A 19,021-nucleotide genomic window follows, 5' to 3' on the forward strand; every position below is an offset into this window, starting at 1 on the left:
CATCTTAACTCACTTTTCCTACTCAGTAGCTATCTGTTGCTGATGCCCGAAGTTTGTTCATTTTGAATATTTACAATTTTCAGATATCTTTTTAAAAAACATTTTTTAAATTCTAAGATGTTTAGGTATGTGCATTAGTAAATCTCAAATTAATGGTTTCTGAAAAAAATAAGTTCCTGAGATTTTCTTTCAACAATACCTTTGAAACATAGATAAAATTACTTCCTGTCTCTCAGTTTCCTGTATCCATGGTAACTTGTTTTACTCACTGACTCTGGAGGAACCCATGTGAAGAGTGGTGTTTCCTGAGCAAACTGTGACTAAAAAAAAAAAAAAAAAAAGTGGAGTGGGGGGAGGTCAACAGTGCCACAGAAAGAGATGGAGCTTAAAAATGTCGCTCTTCAGATTTAGAAAGCAAACCTTTACTTGAATCAGCCGGGTGTCAATAATATGAATTTCCTGTTCTTGGTAAGATTATTTATTTAAATATGAACTTTTAGCTGAAACAAAAAGTAATTTGATTTTGTGAAAAGCTGTAGTTTTGTTGTTTTGTAATGAATTTGTATTTTCGTAAATTATAATGTTATGTAATTGATATTACCTTAATTTGAAAAGGGGCATATTCTTTTCAAAGACCATTATCCTTACGTCATCATTTGTTATTTTTGTTATTGTTAATTATAATATTTTAAATTGGCTTAGCAAACATTTTGCAGTTCGTTCAATTTGAATTACCATTTTGTCAAGCAGTGGGTTAATGGCCTGGAGGTATTAATTCTAGAACCCACTCCAAACTCATTATGTTATGCTATCACCATAGTAGTATTTATGATACCTAGTATTATTGGCTGATGTTAATAAAAATAAGCGAGATACAGACTTTTTAGTATTGTAAAACTTTGATTTGGAGAACTTTTTGATGATTTAAAGTTTTACCTTCTTTTTTTATAGCCAATTCTGATATGAACAGAAAAACCAAGAACAGGGCTATGTGTGGATTACATTTTTCTCTGCCTTGCCTACGACTTATTCTACTTGTTACCTGTTATCTTGTGTTATTATTCCATAAAGAGATTCTTGGATGTTCGTCCATTTGCCAGCTCTGCACTGGGAGACAGATTAACTGCCGTAACTTAGGCCTTTCAAGTATTCCTAAGAATTTTCCTGAAAGTACAGTTTTTCTGTACCTGAGTGGAAACAATATATCTCATGTAAATGAGAGTGATTTAACAGGACTTCATTCTCTTGTAGCATTGTATTTGGATAACTCTGGCATTGTGTATGTATATCCAAAAGCCTTTGTTCATTTGAGGCATCTATATTTTCTATATCTAAATAATAATTTTATGAAACGCTTGGATCCTGGAATATTTGAGGGACTTTCCAGTCTTCGTAATTTATATTTACAGTCTAATCAAATATCTTTTGTTCCAAGAGGAGTATTTAATGACTTAGTTTCAGTTCAGTACTTAAATCTGCAAAGGAATCGCATCACTGTCCTGGGGCATGGTACCTTTGTTGGTATGATTGCTCTTCGGATACTTGATTTATCAAACAATAAAATTTTGAGGATATCAGACTTAGGCTTTCAGCATCTTGGAAACCTGGATTGTTTGTATCTAGGAGGTAATAATTTAACAAGAGTACCATCAAATGCTTTTGAAGTACTTAAAAGCCTTAAAAGACTTTCTTTGTCTCATAACCACATTGAAGCCATACAGCCCTTTGCATTTAAAGGACTTGTCAACTTGGAGTATCTCCTCCTGAAAAATTCAAGAATTAAAAATGTTACTAGGGATGGGTTTAGTGGAATTAATAATCTTAAACATTTGATCTTAAGTCATAATAATTTAGAAAATTTAAATTCCGACACATTTAGCTTGTTAAAGAATTTAATTTACCTGAAGTTAGATAGAAACAGAATAATCAGTATTGATAATGATACTTTTGAAAACATGGGAGCGTCTCTGAAGATCCTTAATCTGTCATTTAATAATCTTACAGACTTACATCCAAGGGTCCTTAAGCCATTGTCTTCACTGACTCATCTGCAGGCAAATTCTAATCCTTGGGAATGTAACTGCAAACTCTTGGGCCTTCGGGACTGGCTAGCGTCTTCAGCCATTACGCTGAACATCTCGTGTCAGAATCCCCTATCCCTGCGCGGCAGAGCACTGCACTCCATTAAATGGACTGAGTTTACAAATTGTGTTACATCTTCGACAAATGTATCCAGAGCTTGGGCTGTAAAATCTCTTCATATTCATCACAAGACTACAACGTTAATGATGGCCTGGCATAAAATAACCACAAATGAGAAACATTTGGAAAATACTGAGAGTGTTACTCTCTGGGAACGAAGTCGTACTTCTCCTGCCAGTAGATTCTTTCAAGAGAATACCTTTGGTAATCCATTAGAGGCTACTGCAGTGCTGCCTGTGCAAATACAGCTTACTACTTCTGTTAACTTGAACTCGGAAAAAAACAGTGCTCTACCGATTGATGCTGCTTCTGTGTCAGGGAGAACATCTCTTATTTGTGCACAAGAAATTGAAAAGTTGAATGAGGCTTTTGACATTTTGCTAGCATTTTTCATCTTAGCTTGTGTTTTAATCATTTTTTTGATCTACAAAGTTGTTCAAGTTAAACAAAAAGTAAAGGCACCAGAAAACTCAGGGGAGAACAGACTTGAATACTACAGCTTTTATCAGTCAGCAAGGTATAATGTAACTGCCCCGATTGGTAACACTTCCCCAAATTCTTTAGAGAGCCCTGGTTTGGAGCAGATTCGACTTAACAAACAAATTGTTCCTGAAAGTGAGGCACAGGTGATTCTCTTTGAACATTCTGCTCTATAATTCAACCTAATATTAGCTGTAAGAAAACTTCGGTGCCGTGGACATGAATTAAACCAAAGCCTCCTTATAGAATATAAACTTTACTTGGAAATATAATGAGTTATATGAGCTTAGCATTAATAAATACATGTTTTTAATAATTTGTGAATATTGTATTCATTCAGCATACATCTCCCTTGATAGTTGCCATATGAAGTAATAATAATAGCTAATATTTCTGTGTACCAAGCACTATGCTAACAAATACTTCACATATCACTTATAATCCTTGTAAAGTAGTTGTACATTTTATAGGTAAGGAAACCTAGGGAGATTGAGTTTAAGAAACGGTCCAAACTCTCACTGCTTTTGACACATTTTAGGTCTGTCTGATTCCAGAGCCCATGCTTTTAATTTCATGCTATACTGCTGCCTGGTGCTAATTGTGAATGACATAGGCATGGTTTGTCTTCTCGGTAAAGCTTGAAATCTAGAGGAGACACATGGTTTCTGTACAGGATGGTAAGTATTGTACTTTCAGGGTACTGTTGGATACAACATAAGTGGAGGTGAGAGATAGCTTTATGAGAGAAGTGACGTTGCGACTGGATCGTGAAGGGTAAATAGAAATGAAGAAAGTTTTGGGGCGCCTGGGTGGCGCAGTCGGTTAAGCGTCCGACTTCAGCCAGGTCACGATCTTGCGGTCCGTGAGTTCGAGCCCCGCGTCGGCCTCTGGGCTGATGGCTCAGAGCCTGGAGCCTGTTTCCGATTCTGTGTCTCCCTCTCTCTGCCCCTCCCCCGTTCATGCTCTGTCTCTCTCTGTCCCAAAAATAAATAAACGTTGAAAAAAAAAAATTTAAATAAAAAAAAAAAAAGAAATGAAGAAAGTTTAATAATAGTTAAAGGTTACATCATATCATAGGAGGTGAAGAAAGAATCCTGCGTTTCATCAACTAACTGTATTCAGTATAGCCAGAGTTGTGAGTGGTGATGTGAGATTTACAGTTGGAGAGAGAGATCAGATGATGAAGGATGTTGTAATTTCATGTTTTTCCTTAAGGCAGCAGGAAGCCATGGAAGGATTTTAAACAGTGGAGTGACATAAGCAGATTTACTGTTTGGAGAATACGTTCTTTCTGGAAGGAGCAACGAGACGAGAGGCAGGGTTAATGGGGCAGGAATATGAATCACCAATCCAGAGGAGAGGCACTAGAGGCCTGGGCCAGGATAGTGGCAAACAGGATGGATGGGTTCTGGAGCTACTTTGGAAGTAAGATGAACTGCCTTGGTGATTGGCTATGGGGTGGTAAGCAATGGGTATGTCAAAGATGGTAGTTTTTGGCTTAGCTATCTTTGTGTTACATTTACTGAGCAAAGGAAGGAAAAGGAGTGGGGATATGGGCAGGGACAGATTAATGAGGTCAATTTTAGGTACATTGAATTTGAGGTTCATATCTGGTCTCCCAAGTGGAAATATCCAGCAAGTAGAAGATTAGGAGAGATCTGTCTGGTAAAGGTCAGTAATTTGTAACCTTCCATCTGTCTCGTACACCGGAAGTATATGATACTTTCTTAACAGTAACATCAACCATTTGGGCCATGATTTTGGGAGACAAGTAAGTGAGGAAGAATAAGATGAAAGAGCTCCCAGGAGACATTAGTAGCCTTGACTGAGAACCTTTAGTGTAGCATAGATGGTAATTCAAGCCATGGAAACTATGTCATGTTTTTCTTTATTAGCTGAATTTCTACTTGTGTAGCTCTCTGCAGAATGTTGGGCATATATTAAGTGCCCATGCTTGATCTTTTAAAAGGGACCTGAACCACAAATATATCTTAAAATTTTTCTCTTGAGCATTATGTATTTCATGTTTGTGCTGTCCTTCCTCTTCCCTCAGATTTCTATTTTTTAGTATTTAATACTTTGCATATGAAATTAGCCTGAAGCAATCCAGGAGTGTATAAATCAAGTGATAATTACTGAGTTTGTGTTGTGAAACTGAAGTAACTATAAGAATGTGTTAGGTTGTCCAATGTACTTGCACATGGTGCTTCTCAAACTCAGAATCAACTCTGCTGTTAAAGCACAGATTGTTGTCCCCCACCCTGCCCCCACCCCCTTCCCAGAGTTTCTGATGCAGTAGGTCTGGAGTGGGGCCTGTTGAGTGTGCAGTTGAACAGGTTTGCTGATACTGCTGGTCTGGAGACCGCGACTGGAGAGCTGCTGATGTAAAATACTTGAAAAGCAGAAAAGGATCTAAGGAATGGTTTTGGGATGCACTAGAGATTGCAGAGAAATTACAGCCACACCTCCCCTGGCCCTGCCACCCCAAGAGTTTTCACTCTTCTGCTTTTCCCTGCCTAGCATAAAGTTTTGTCCTTGACTGTGATTTTAGCAGAAAACCTGAATACATTTTAAATAAATCTATTCTTACATAAATTGTTTCATTATAGAAGAGCGTGTGGTATGTTTCATCCTGAAAATGTTTTTAATAATACACTTTTGTTGCGTTTGTGTCCTCCCAACTCCCACAACTCCGATTAAGTGTTTTCACTAATTACTAAAAGTACATACTCTTTGGAAACAAGAAGAATTCAAACAATAGGGAAATAAGTAAAGCTAGGGGTGCCTGGGTGGCTCAGTTGGTTGAGCATCCGACTCTGGCTCCCGTCATGGTCCCATGGTGTGTGCTGTCAGTTGCAGAGCCTACTTCGGATCCTCTGTCTCCCTCTCTCGCTGCCCCTCCCCTGCTTGTGCTCAGTCATTCTCTCTCAAACATTAAAAAAATCTTTTAATGGAATATTCAAAGTTAAAGGTAAAAACCTTTCCATGTTCCCCATCCCCACCACCTAAACCACATCCTCTTGAAGATGTTAGAAGCAGCATACGTAGCTTTTTGAAGTTAGGAAATATCCGTAAACAGTATTTTTCTTGACCTCACAACAAAATTTCCCCGAAATCAAAGAAACTAATTTAGTAATTTTATCAAGAATTTGTTTATGTTTTTATGTGTAACTTCTAATTGATGTAGGCTTAACTAGAAATTGTTAATATCAATTTATATATAGAACTGTAATTGTGCACAGTGGTATGTATTAAGTACTAGTTCTACTTTCTGTCAGCAGCTTTTCCTTTTAAAGATGTTAGCTTGTATGACACTCTTACACTGTTTAAAAACTTATTTAATGTAAAATTGATTCAAAGTGATACATGCACAGAAACTTTTAGCACTATAATTTGTGCATTTGATTATTTCACATTTTAAGCAGCTCTACCTGGAGCAAAACAGCAAAGTTAAAGCTAAGTAATATTCTAAATTAATATAGCTAAAGGAACTTTTCTTAAGATTTCTGTATTTCTCTACCATTGACTAAAGTGCTTTGAATAGAGCACTCAAGAATAAAATTGTTGTGTTTCAGAAGGATAGTTTTAGGTACAGATCCATTTTTTCAATTGACTTTTGTTAAAGTTGGTCAAGGTTGTAAGGCATACCAAAAAAGCTCCCCCCACCTCAACCCTCTCCCATAACAAATGAGAAGTAGAGAACTCAACTACAATTTTTTATGGTACTATACTTTGAGAATACATTGAAAATTCCAGTGTGTTCAAAAATATGAATCTCATTTCTAGGAACTTAATTGGGAACTTACCCCCAATTCCCTCCTAGCATCAGAGTAGAGAGATTTGGTGTTAGATTGTCTTTGAGGACTTGATCAGTAAGTACAAGACACTTCAAGAGTAGGCAGGAAATCAAGGTCACAGTTGATGGAGTGGGAGCCTGGAGTCAAGGAAGACTGAGGTATCTCATGGGTTTCTGCAGGTGAGGGGCGGCCAGTGTTGATACCTGGAGACTAAGTGGTGGGGAGGGGTAAGGGTGGACATTGTGAGGGAATGAAGGAATTGGGCAGAATTCAGTGGTAGTTGGGAAAGAGGATTTTTGGATACCTCTTTGTTCTCCATCACCTTTTTTCTCTCAGTAGAGTCCTCGACTTTCTCATACATGAAGTTCTGGGGTTATGTTATTGATCCATTCTTCCTCATACCTGTGTCTTGAGTCAGCAAAAGTTGGACAGATTTTTATTCTCTTTCCAGTTGTCTTATATTTTATTTTAGGGGTGCTCTAAGTAGCATAGAACTTAATTATATCTCACCGACACTAATGTTAATACGTGACAAATATTTGCTCTTAAACTACCCACACCCATTTTTTAAGACTTTTATTGATACATAAAGCACCTACAGGAGTAGACACGCTTGTGTAGCCACCACTCACGTCAAGAAATAGAACCTTGAAACATGACGTATATGTGGACATTTCTTGAACTTCTCAATTGCATAAACACCAAAGTATTTAAGCTTTGAGATGGAGGAGGACCCACATATACTTAGGGCATTTTTACTCAGTTATCTTTCCTGCATCACAACAATAACAATAAAATACGCTATATTTGTTTTTAAGGGGTGCAAAAATGGGAGAAAAAAAACCCTGAGGAACCTTTTACAAGGTTCTGAAAAACAGCTTTAATGCTAGGCCTTCCTACCAAATTGGTCCCCCAGACACTTAACCATGCCCTGTTGGACTTCTTGTTCCTTGTTAGAAGGATCCCTTTACTTGCTTTTTGTTACCAAAGCCCTCTTTTGATCATGTATCAGTTTTCTGGTGCACATTATCTTCATTTTGGTTTGAGCTGTGTGGTATACAGCACTTTTGCAGGAATTTAACTACAAGCCACAAATATCTTTTCTTATAACTTTAATGACAGCACATTGGCTTTTTTCATATGTCTGGAAGGGGTGTGTGTGTGTGTGTGTGTGTGTGTGTGTGTGTGTGTTTATTCATGATTATATTGTATAGCTTTATCATCAACAGTGTCTAGCATTTACAATAGGAGGTCATATCCCCAAGCACATAATTCTGAAATCTCTATTAAATTATTTTATACTCCCTTTTTAAAATCCAAAACTGCTCTGTCAAGTGACTCATATAAGCATCCAAAAGAAGCACTGCTGGGAGTTTTTAGCCTGATGTTTTTCCCACACAGTTCTGTACCATCAGTCATCATCTTTTTATGGAAACTTAGTGTTGTCATTGCATATTGTTTTTCAAAGCATAGTCTTTCTCTTGAAAAATCACAGAAGGTGGCAGTTTCTTCTCATGTCATCATATGTAGATCATTAGTTATTTCTTACTGTCTTAAAGATAATGGGCCTCTTTGTTTTGCTTCTATATGTGCACTCAAAAAATTAATTGAGGGAATAATTTATAATATAAAAAGCTTTTGTAAAGATTATTGTTGGATGTAAAAATCCAACTTTCATTTTAAAATAACTTCGTGAATTTCCACCAAGAATTTTTATCCTATTTCCTTGCCAGTATTTGTCAAGGGAACTAGATTTATTAACACTGTTTTCCATGATCATGTAGAGAATTGCTGTGTAGAAAGGATATATGTTTCCATTTAAGTGACAAAAGTATTTGCAGCTAGGTCCTGGAAAATATCTAGAGAGGAAAAAAACCTTAGTATAAAAGTCACCAGTTTTGTATCCTCTAGTGTGGTAGAAATTCTGAGACAAGACTGATGAGTCAGGGCTTTGTTCTTTTGCCTTTTTCTTTCAATAAACTGCTGTTCTTTGCTTAATCCTATTAAACTATTACCAGAGAAGTATAGTTAGGAGAATTTTTTATTTAGTTGTGGCTTATTGAAAGCTTAAAGTTTATGAGTTTCTTAAATTACCCTAATAGCTTCTTTGACCCCCTGTATTTAAGGTATAAGAATGCAAGACTTACTTCAAATATTAATTATTTGTGTGTGCTAAATAGTGTAATTGTGGTCTGGTTAGATCAGAGAAAATGCTAGAATGACTAAGATTCTGGTTTATTTTTTTCTTGGGTGTTCTATGAAAAACTGTTAAATCATCAAATTTTGATTATAAAACTATTCAGAAAAAGTAACTGATAATTTTGTGTTTCTGCATGCCTGTTTTCTTGCAAGGTCCAAGGGGATGAAGATATGATATAGATACAGGAGTCCATCACTTAACAGAGTTTGAAACACATGGCCCATGATGAATAGATCATTTCAATGAAAAATAGAACTATAAAATACTCAATACAAAAATGCTAATAAAAATTGGCTCATTAGAAAGAAACTGTTCATTAAGTCTAATATTGTTTAGGGTAATCAAATGAATATTACAAATTTCTTTTGTACCTTTGGGGATTAAAACTTTTATTTTTCAAAGACTGTTTTGAACCCGTGTAGTTGGGTTCATAATAACACAAAAGTGTAGAAATAATCTTAAATCAGCATAGTAAACACATAAAAAGATGGATTGATTTTTTTTGTTGTTACCAATTAGTTTTCAAAGGCAAAGAGAGATCAGTCTGCATGAAGTTCCTGCAATTCACATATTCTACAGGTACTTTTATATACCCAGAAAATGCCTTAAGATGCCATAGCTTTAGAAAATACTAAGACAAGATTAAGAACTATAGTTTTACTCATGTGTCTTTAACTGAAAAAGTTGAGTTTATTGAAAGCTATGTGGAATTGTTTTAAACAGTCAAATAATATTTAGTACTGTTTTTCATGCTCTCCTCTATTTAATGTTTATATGTGTGTAATGTCATTTATAACGCACTTAAAGAACAAAACAAGTGGATGTTTAAAAAAGCCTGTTTTCTTTTCTGTAGTATATTTGTAGCTTGTGTCTGTGTGAATAAATTAATGTATCTACCAAGTATGTGAAAGAAGAAAAGGAAGAGTATTTGTGACAAATAAAAAGGAAAAAAACGTTCAGGTTACTAATACTTTATCCCCTTTGGTTTTACTTTCATTCTCCTCTTTCACCCATGATGTTAACCTTTCTTTGCATTTTCTGAAATGAGTGTTTCAGAAATAGATTCCAACACAGCTCCGTCTATTCTCTTTTCTGCTTCATGTTTAGTGTAATTAATTGTAATGTGTTATCTGTAACTCAACTATCCATACTTGTAATTTCCAAAAAAGATAAGTAAAAATAATATTGCCACAAGAAAATGAGGGAGAGCAGTTCTTGAGCTTTGGGGGATCATCAATTCCCATGATTATTTATTGAGTGTTCACATTATGCATAATGTCCTGTGGGACGTAGAAAAATATAACACATGGGCTCTGCTTACAGTTAACTTAGAGCAGACATGTAGGCATGAAAAATTAAAGGACATTGGGAGAAAGTAATAGATGGCACAGGAGTTGTGTGTAAATGAGATGTCCAGACGTTTTATGCTACTGGAAATTCCAAGGACAAAGCGCTTACTTACATTGAGTTAGAGTGGCCAGGGAAGACCTGAAGAAGGAAGTGTAAATTAAGGTGAATAGAAAAGGGAGGAAGAGCCTTGTGAGGAGCAGGAAGGGAGTAAGCAGGTCTCTGAGCAGCTTTTCTATTCAGGAGATGATGACTTAACTGCCTGAAAGCCACGGAAGAAGGAGTAATGCAATATAACTTGGGAAAGGCGGGTTTATTAGAACTTGAAGTTCTTAAGGAGAAAGAATGAAATGTAAGAGACTGTGATAGCAGGCGCGCATTTGCCTCCTTGAAGTCATCATAATAAATGAGTTACGTCAGTTGGATCCCACTTAACGTTGTGAAATGATAATAAATTTATATCAAAATTAGGGTTTTTCTATTGACGAGGTACAACTATCCTAATGATATCAGTGCAAAATGAGTTAACTTGAAAATGCTAAGATCTCAAGTGATGGGAGTGATAAGGATTCTGAGGGTCAGTGATGAGAATTGGAGAGGAATAATTTGCCACTGCAAATTATATGTGTCTTTCTTGAGAGATTTTTTTTTTAGTTCTTCTATGAAGGAAATAGAGTGACTTAAAAAAATACATACTCCTGTAATAGGGTGTTAATATGTACATTAAAATGTATTAGAATGACATCAGGGGGCGCCTGGGTGTCACAGTAGGTTGAGCGTCTGACTTTGGCTCGGGTCATGATCTCACAGCTCATCAGTTCGAGCCCCGCGTTGGGCTCTGTGTTTACAGTTCGGAGCCTGGAGCCTGCTTCATATTCTGTGCCTCCCTCTCTCTCTCTGCCCCAACCCACTCGCATTCTGTCTCTGTCTCTCTCAAAAATAAATAAACATTAAAAAAAATTTTCTTAGAATGACATCAGCTAGTTATTACTTTTGCTTGACTGCTGACTTGTCTAAAATCTGATCCCATTTGAATGTACAGATAAAACATTTGACTTTACAAAGGCGGGAATATGACCCAAAATATGGTTACTTGGTATCTACTTTACTGAACATTTAAAACAATCATTCGTGTTAATACAGAATGAGAAACACGGTATATCTCTTATAGGAATGGTACTAGAAACACGGTATATCTCTTAGAGAAATGATACGAGAAGTTCCCTGGTGATAAACATTAGAATTTATTCAGTTAGTTTTAAATTCAAATAGTATAATTTAGTGTTTGAGTGGATGGTTATGGACTTCTACCTTTTAAAAGTTGGATTCATTAGGGACGCCTGGTGGCTCAGTCGGTTAAGCACCTAACTTTAGCTCAAATCACAATCTCACTGCAAGTTCGAGCCCTGTGTCAGGCTCTGTGCTAACACCTTAGAGCCTGGAGCTTCAGATTCTATGTCTCCCTCTCTCTCTTTGCCCCTCCCCTGCTCATGCTCTCTCTCTCCTTCAAAATAAATAAACATTAAAAAAAATTTTAAAGTCAGAATCATTAAAGAAAGTATAGTTGCATATGGTGCACCTGGGTGGCTCATTCTGTTGGGCATCTGATTGTTGTTTTTGGCTCAGGTCGTGATCTCATGGGTTGTGAGATCAAGCCCCATCTTGGCTGTTTGCTAGGCGTAGAGCCTGCTTCACCTCTCCATGCTCGCTCACACTTTCCCTTTCAAACAAACAAACAAACAAAAACCAAGAAAATGTTAAAAAAAAAATACAGTATCAGAGTAAAACTCCTTTAAGCTTTAAAGTGTTCACAGATGTACACGCTGTATATAGAACACCCCTGTCACCCCAAAAAGTTCCCTTGTGTCTCTTTCTCTAGCAACCACTGAACAAATAATTTTGCCTTTCAAGAAAGTCACATAAATGGAGTCCTACAATATGTAGCATTTTGAGTCTTTTATTCTCTTAGCATAATGTTTTTGAGATTTATCCAAGTTGTGGCATGTATCTTTAGTTCATTTTTTATTGCTGACAACTTTCTTTGAATAAGCTTCCTACAGTTTATCCATTCACTAGTTGATGGATATTTGGGTCATTTGTAGTTGTGAATTATTATGAATAAACCTACCATAAATGTTTACATTCACATCTGAAGGTACTTGTTTTGGTCTTGGGTAAATATATAAGAATGGATTGCTGATTTGCATGGAGTGTGCTAACTTTATAAAAACTGCCATTGTGGTTTCTAAAATGGATACCGTTTTTTCATTCTTTGCAGCAGTGTGTATATGACATTGTTTTTCATCTTTGTCAGCACTTGGTATTGTCACTCTTCTTAATTTAACTTTTAATCAAAATGTCTTTGAGGTTTTAATTTGCGTTTCTCTGATGACTAATAACACTGAACATATTTTCAAGTATTCGTATGCCATCTTTATATCTCTAGTGAAGTGTCTGTGAAAGTCTTTGCCAATTTTTAAATTGAGTGGTTGTCTTCTTGAGCTTTTAGAGGCCTTTATATGTTCTGGATTCAAATCCTTTGTCATACATATGTTTTACAAATACTTTTTTCCCAGTCGATGGCTTGTCTTTTCTTGGCATTGTCTTCGGAAGAAAAGAGATTTTTAATCTTAAACATTTTTGTTATCTTTATCTTTTTAGTTATAAAATCAGCACAGGACTATTGTAATAAGAAAATATTAAAGTATATCTTTCCTATCTCTTTTATAAATAATTCTTATAATACTTTTGTAAATACTTTTTATAACTTATACTTCTTATAAATACTTTTATAAATACTTTTTATAAATAAAAATCTCTTTTATATACTTTTTTAAAGTATATCTTTTCCTATCTCTTTCTATTATAAGAAATATTTTGGAAGTTTGCTTTCCTTTTTTATTTTACTACTAATATTTCTCTTGATGTTTAAAGGGATAATTAGAAAAAGAAAAGAAAAGAAAAAATAACTACTGGTTAAAATACTCCAGTTAGGGGCGCCTGGGTGGCGCAGTCGGTTAAGCGTCCGACTTCAGCCAGGTCACGATCTTGCGGTCCGTGAGTTCGAGCCCCGCGTCGGGCTCTGGGCTGATGGCTCAGAGCCTGGAGCCTGTTTCTGATTCTGTGTCTCCCTCTCTCTCTGCCCCTCCCCCGTTCATGCTCTGTCTCTCTCTGTCCCAAAAATAAATAAACGTTGAAAAAAAAAATTAAAAAAAAAATACTCCAGTTAATTTGTTTTGCTCTTCTTTTATTTTAGTGTCATCCAAGATAAATTCTGTGGGATTATAAACATCTCAGTGGAAGGCTTACATGATGTCATGACAGAAGATCCTGAAACAGGAACTTACAAAGAGTAGGTGGATCATTTAATTGTACTTGAACTTGGGGAGGGTGGTAATTAATTATATCCTGAATCATTTTTGTTCACTACTACTATATAAGCACAGTGTGGTGGCTTTTTAATTTTCTCTTTCATAAAGAAAAAGTGGGGGGGTTACTTGGGTGGCTCCATCAGTTAAGTGTCCGACTTCGGCTCAGGTCATGATCTCACGTCTGTGAGTTCAAGCTCCGCATCAGGCTCTGTGCTTGCAGTTCGGAGCCTGGAGCCTGCTTCAGATTCTGTGTCTCCCTCTCTCTCTGCCCCTCCCCGACTCACGCTCTGTCTCTCTCTGTCTGTCAAAAAATGAATAAATGTTTAAAAAAAAAAAAAAATAAATAAATAAAAAGAAAAAGTAGATTTCTTTTGCTTATAATTAGTTTGATCTTGAGATCAGCTTTACTTTGTTAAAGTGAAATGATAGATTGGACTTCTTTGGTCCAATAATCAGTTCATGATATGACATGAAGTTTTTAAAAAATAATCTATGTGTATGTTAGTGTATAAATTCCTTTTTTTAAGATGTTTTCAATATGTCCTTTTTTTTAACTAACAAAGTTCCCCTGTCCATTAGGCAAGTTATGGGGAAAAGATGATTGAAAAGCATTCTGTATTTGTTGTATTTGTCTGGTAGAAGTACCCCTGGCACCTTTAAATATTAGAGTCATCTGGTACTTGACCAGTTTTAAAAGAGAACGGTTAAAATTAATGTTTTATGAGAATAGTTAAAATCATTCTATCAGAAATGCTGACACTCTCATGTAACTACAAATTTGAAATTTCATCTCATTGTATCCTTTGAAGTTAATAGAATTGCTATACCTTTTCTTGTTATTAATAAAGGGCATGTGTTTTATGATAAGCAATACTTAATGAGCTTTAAGACCGCTAGACTTTATGTCAGTAATATACTGAGTCAGTTTTCTTTGTTCTTTATAAACAATCTATAGGAAATGGGAACAGTTGCCATTGAACATTTTGTTGAAAAACATGGAAAGCAAATATACATTGTTGAATCTTATTCAACATACGTAGACATAATGGGTTTGGCATGTAAACTTGCTTTCAAGAATGTAGGAGTTCAGATGAAGTGGAGCGTTCAAACTTTTGTGATCACAACCAAAATAAGAAACCATGCATGTAGGCAGGTTTTTTTAAAGTTAACATAGGGTTTATGCCACATGACTATAAATATTGTATATTTATGCATAATATATATAACATACATACATGTATGTACATAATATACATAACACACACACATGACAAAGTTTGCAACTGTTTATGAAGTGTTCAGGATATAAACAAATGTTCCTTGTCCTCTTTGGAATATATAATTTAGTTAGGGGGAGGGTGTAAAATGGAACACTGGTAATGAGTAAAGACCATTATATCTATTTTGAATAAAGCACACAAAATAGTAGAATTCTGGGTTGTGGTTTCATAGGAAGACAAGGAAAAGGCACTGTATGTTAGAGTCTTCAGGAAAGGATAGGACTTAGGGTATAGGAAGTGGACATTATGATAGAATGGTGCAAATGCAAAGGATGAGGGTCAGGAAGTTGTTAGGAATAAAGTTTAGAAATTGGTGTAATTTCATTATTTTAAAGATTAGGTTACAGAGACTCAGAAAATGCAGTGACCCAGCAGTTTAGTGGAGTCGTCAAAACTAGAATCATGCTGTTCTGACTCAAGATGTCCACTCAGCCAGGGAGAAGGTTTTGGTTTGGAAGAGGAAAGTGGTGAACGTAAGGAAAGCAGACTGACTAGGACACTGTTATGGGGATCCAGACTAGAAAGGCCTCGACTTGAGGGCTGGGGTGCCTGGGTAGCTGGGATGTAAAACCCCTGTTTTGTTCCCCAGAATGGTTTGGTCGTTGCTTTTTCCCTGGGGCTGGTATTTGGCATGTGGAAGCACAGTGTAAAAACTGTTTTCCTAACTTTTCTAAGTTTTAAGAGAGCTTAGACAAGATCTCTGATAATCTTCCTATTCTGTAATTCTGTGAATTAAATAGAGTTCTAGAAATTACAGTTCATTCAACTGCAGGGTATAAGTAGACTTTCAGAAAATGGCACGTGAGAAACATGAAATATTTACTTCTGTAGCTAACTTAGCCTCCAGCTTCCCTTCCTGTTTATTGGAACAGTTTATCAGAACAGTTTATTCAACTTTATTAAATATTTTTAGTTCTGTTGAATTCCCGTTGTAGTCTGAGTATAGAGTAAAGTAGAAGAAAGAAAGAAAACCCTGTTTTTTTCACCTCTGTAAGTAGTATGTTAGTCGGGGTTTTCCATATAGACAGAACCAATATATATTAAAGGGAGAGAGAGAATGCCTGAGAGACTTATATTTATTGTTCTATGCTTAGAATCACATAAATATCAATATTATAAAGCATTGGTTCATGTGATTTTGGAGGCTGAGAAGTCCCAAGATCCTCATTTGGCAAACTAGAGACCCAGGAGGGCTAATGGTATAGTTTCAGTCCAAGTCCAAAGTCCTGAAAAGCAGGAGAGCCAGTGTTGTAAGTTCTAGTCTAAGTCAGAAAACCAGAGAAGACTGATGTTCCAACTAAAAGAGAGTTTGAATTCTCTTTTAATTAGACCTTTTTTTTTGTTCAAGCCTTCAAGTGATGGATTGAGGCCCACCCACACTGGGGAGGGCAATCTGCTTTACTCAGTGTCCACATTCATGTGTTAATCTCATCTAGAAACACCCAGAATAATATTTAACCAAATACCTGGGTGCCTTTTGGTCCACAGTAAAGAAGCCTGGTTGACACATCATCTCTTTATTCAGACTTGTTTATGGCAGGCAGTGTACTGTGTGAGGAAGCACTGAGGCTCTGTCCTGAGAGCGTTCCCTGCCTAGAAGGGGAAATGGGGACCTGTGGAGCAGTACCAGCTACAGGTGAAGAAGGGTTCTGGGGAAACTGGGAATAAGTTATTCTGGGAATAACTCCAGAGAAAATGTAGTGGATTAGAACCAACTAATAAAGTAACTTGAAAAGGATTTCAGAGTAGCTTGTGTAGTTAGTGGAGGTTCATTGGCAGTGCTGAGAACAGATGTATACTTCAGAATGGTCACTTGAGTGCAGTGTAGAGGATGACTGGGAGGGATGGAAAGACTCACAGTGAGTGGTCTTAGATCAGTGAAACATCCTGGGATGCTTGTTAAGATAGCACACTTCCCTTCCCCAGTCCAGACCCATTATATCCAAATTCCTAGGGCTAAGGCAGTAGAACCTGCATGGTAAACAGGAACCCAGGAGAGTCATATGCCCTGTAAAAATTGTGAATATGCTGCCTGGGAGATGGGGAAGCCCTTCAGGTAACTGTTGTACTACTCCTGGTGAGCACTGTTGATATGAATTTGAGGTAGATTGTAGAGGAAGGACTGGGAAGAAATGATGACAGGTATTTTGTAACTGTAAGTTTGTGTTATTTGACCTCCGTGACCCGTTTTGGTCCACCCCTCACTGCTTTCCCAACTCTGGCAACCACCAGTCTGTTCTCTCTCTGAATGTTGTTTTTAGTTTGATGTATACTTCCAATTGTGTGTTTTTGCTTTTGTTGTCTTTGTTTTGGAGTTAGATCCAAAAAGAGTCATCATCCGAAGACTGATGTCAAGGAGCTTACTTACCACTTAACGTTTTCTTCTAGGAGTTTTGGCTTCCGGTCTTAACATTCAAGTCTTTTATCCATTTTGGGTTAATTTTTGTGTCTGGCATAAGATAGTGGTTCAGTTTCATTCTTTTGCATTTCTTTATACGTTTGTATTTTAGTAGAAATAATTCATTAAACCAGGAAAATATGTTACTGAGGCTTGAGATTTGCCTTCTACTTGTCTTTGGTGAGAGTGCTTTCCTTTTTGTTCCTGAAAAAAGATTTCATTTTTAGGCACATTGGGAAAAGAAATTGACAACCCCTTGCCAAAGTTAGGAAGTAAAAAGAACGACAGGATTCAGCCAGCATTTTCATGTAGAATTGGCTAGAATTTTTTAAACATGCTTCTATTGAAAGACCAGGGGAATAGGACTGCTGTGATTGCTTCTGGAGGCACTGGCTCTGGGATCAGCTTTTACTGAAGCAAATGGTGATGTCGAAGCATTTAGTGGCATGGAAGAAGAAGATATTGGACAAATTCAGGGTTTTAGGAAGGAGACATAATCAACAAAGTGTCTACTCCAGAGACCACTTGAATAATATTGTCAGTTTGAGTTTCATTGTGACTTTTTAGAAGTGAGTTTGTTTAGATTAAGTGAGTTTGTTTTATTGCATGTACCTTTTAAATTAGAAATGATTTAAAGGGTTCCATGTTGCATGCTAACATAATTGGTTGTGTTTCATTGGTTGGCATTTCTTACCGGGAGAGTTTCTGATTTAGGGGTCTACAGTGCCTGAATCTGTTCAGTGAGTGGGTGGGCGCTTTGAGAGATGGCTGGCTGCCTGTGTTCTCATTATTAGTCTTCCCTATTTTAGACTGTTACTATTTTATTACTATTATTATATTCTTGGCCCACATGCCTTTTATATAAATCATGATTCCTTATCCTTAATCTTTGTCAAAAAAATAAGATTTGACTTTTAATTAGAAATTTTCCTGCAGGAGAGAGTTTCATCTTTGGGTTTTTCAAATTCACTTTTTTTCCCCACTTTACACCTTCCAGAGACCCAAATGAATACAGTTTGCAGAATTGCAAAGGAAAAATATTCTGCCCTCTCAGTAATTTTTAGTCAGTGGAGAGAAAATATATGTGTAAATGTATATTTATATTCAGAATATACTCCATTATTTATGTAATAAATCATTTAACTTAGAGAAGAGAGAGCAGAGATTTTTTTCTTTAAGTTCATTTATTTCGACAGCGGAAGAGGGGCAGAGAGAGAGAGAGAATCCCAAGCAGGGTCTCACTGTCCGTGCAGAGCCTGATGCAGGCTCTAACTCAAGAACTGTGAGATCATGACCTGAGCCTAACTCAAGAGTCTGATGCTTAAGCAACTGAGCCACCCAGACATCCTGAGATTTTTTTTACTCTACAAGTGAATGAACAGATTTTGGAATATGATGAAGGAAGGAGATCCACATTCATTGCAGTTAGAATTCAGATCTGCAGCAGACATAAAATAGCTCGTATAGGAACTCCTTTTTATTCAGTTCTAAAATACAAACTGGGATTGAGATTGTTTACTACACATTTCACTTTACTGAATCGTGTTTGGGCTGGGATAATTCATAATTTCTCACTTTGTGCTAGGGTTCCTTGGCCAACTAGTTGTGTTACATCATAGTATATCATGGTGGATAATTAACGAGAGGTTAAGACCATGCAGTCAATGAGTTAGAGATTAAGCTCTTGCTGTTCCTGATTGCAGTTTAAGGTTCTTACCATTTTATCGTACCAGTGTGCACTGACTGGGTCATAGGTGGTTGTTGCAAAAATTGTTTTCTTTAGCGGTGAGGAATGGGAAGCGAGACTCATGTCCCCTGCAAGAGTGAGCCTGATCAAGTTTCTGGTGTCAGCACTTGTCTTTAACCTTGAATTAAAAGCTATTTACACAACTGAGTTAAGAATTAGGTTTCTTCTGTACATACTACAAGAAAGAAGAGAAACCAAG

The 19,021-nt window shown here is 36.5% G+C and overlaps 1 protein-coding gene across 2 annotated transcripts in view; it reads left to right on the plus strand.

Moving 5' to 3' along the window:
* Positions 1-19,021, plus strand: part of IPO11 (importin 11) — a 189,271-nt gene that overhangs the window by 139,823 nt on the left and 30,427 nt on the right. Inside the window, exon 28 of one of the 2 annotated variants that reach the window (XM_047087054.1) lies at positions 13,283-13,378. In XM_047087054.1, coding sequence (XP_046943010.1) covers positions 13,283-13,378 — 96 coding nt within the window. Of the gene's footprint in view, positions 1-2,004; positions 2,118-13,282; positions 13,379-19,021 lie in introns of those variants that run through there. The other variant, XM_047087064.1, reaches the window with a different exon arrangement.

The sequence above is a fragment of the Lynx rufus genome, unplaced genomic scaffold (genome assembly GCF_022079265.1).
Source record: "Lynx rufus isolate CCGP_SWC_20201006 ecotype Redwood Valley unplaced genomic scaffold, mLynRuf1.p SCAF_1, whole genome shotgun sequence".
In the NCBI taxonomy this organism is placed as follows: Eukaryota; Metazoa; Chordata; class Mammalia; order Carnivora; family Felidae; genus Lynx; species Lynx rufus.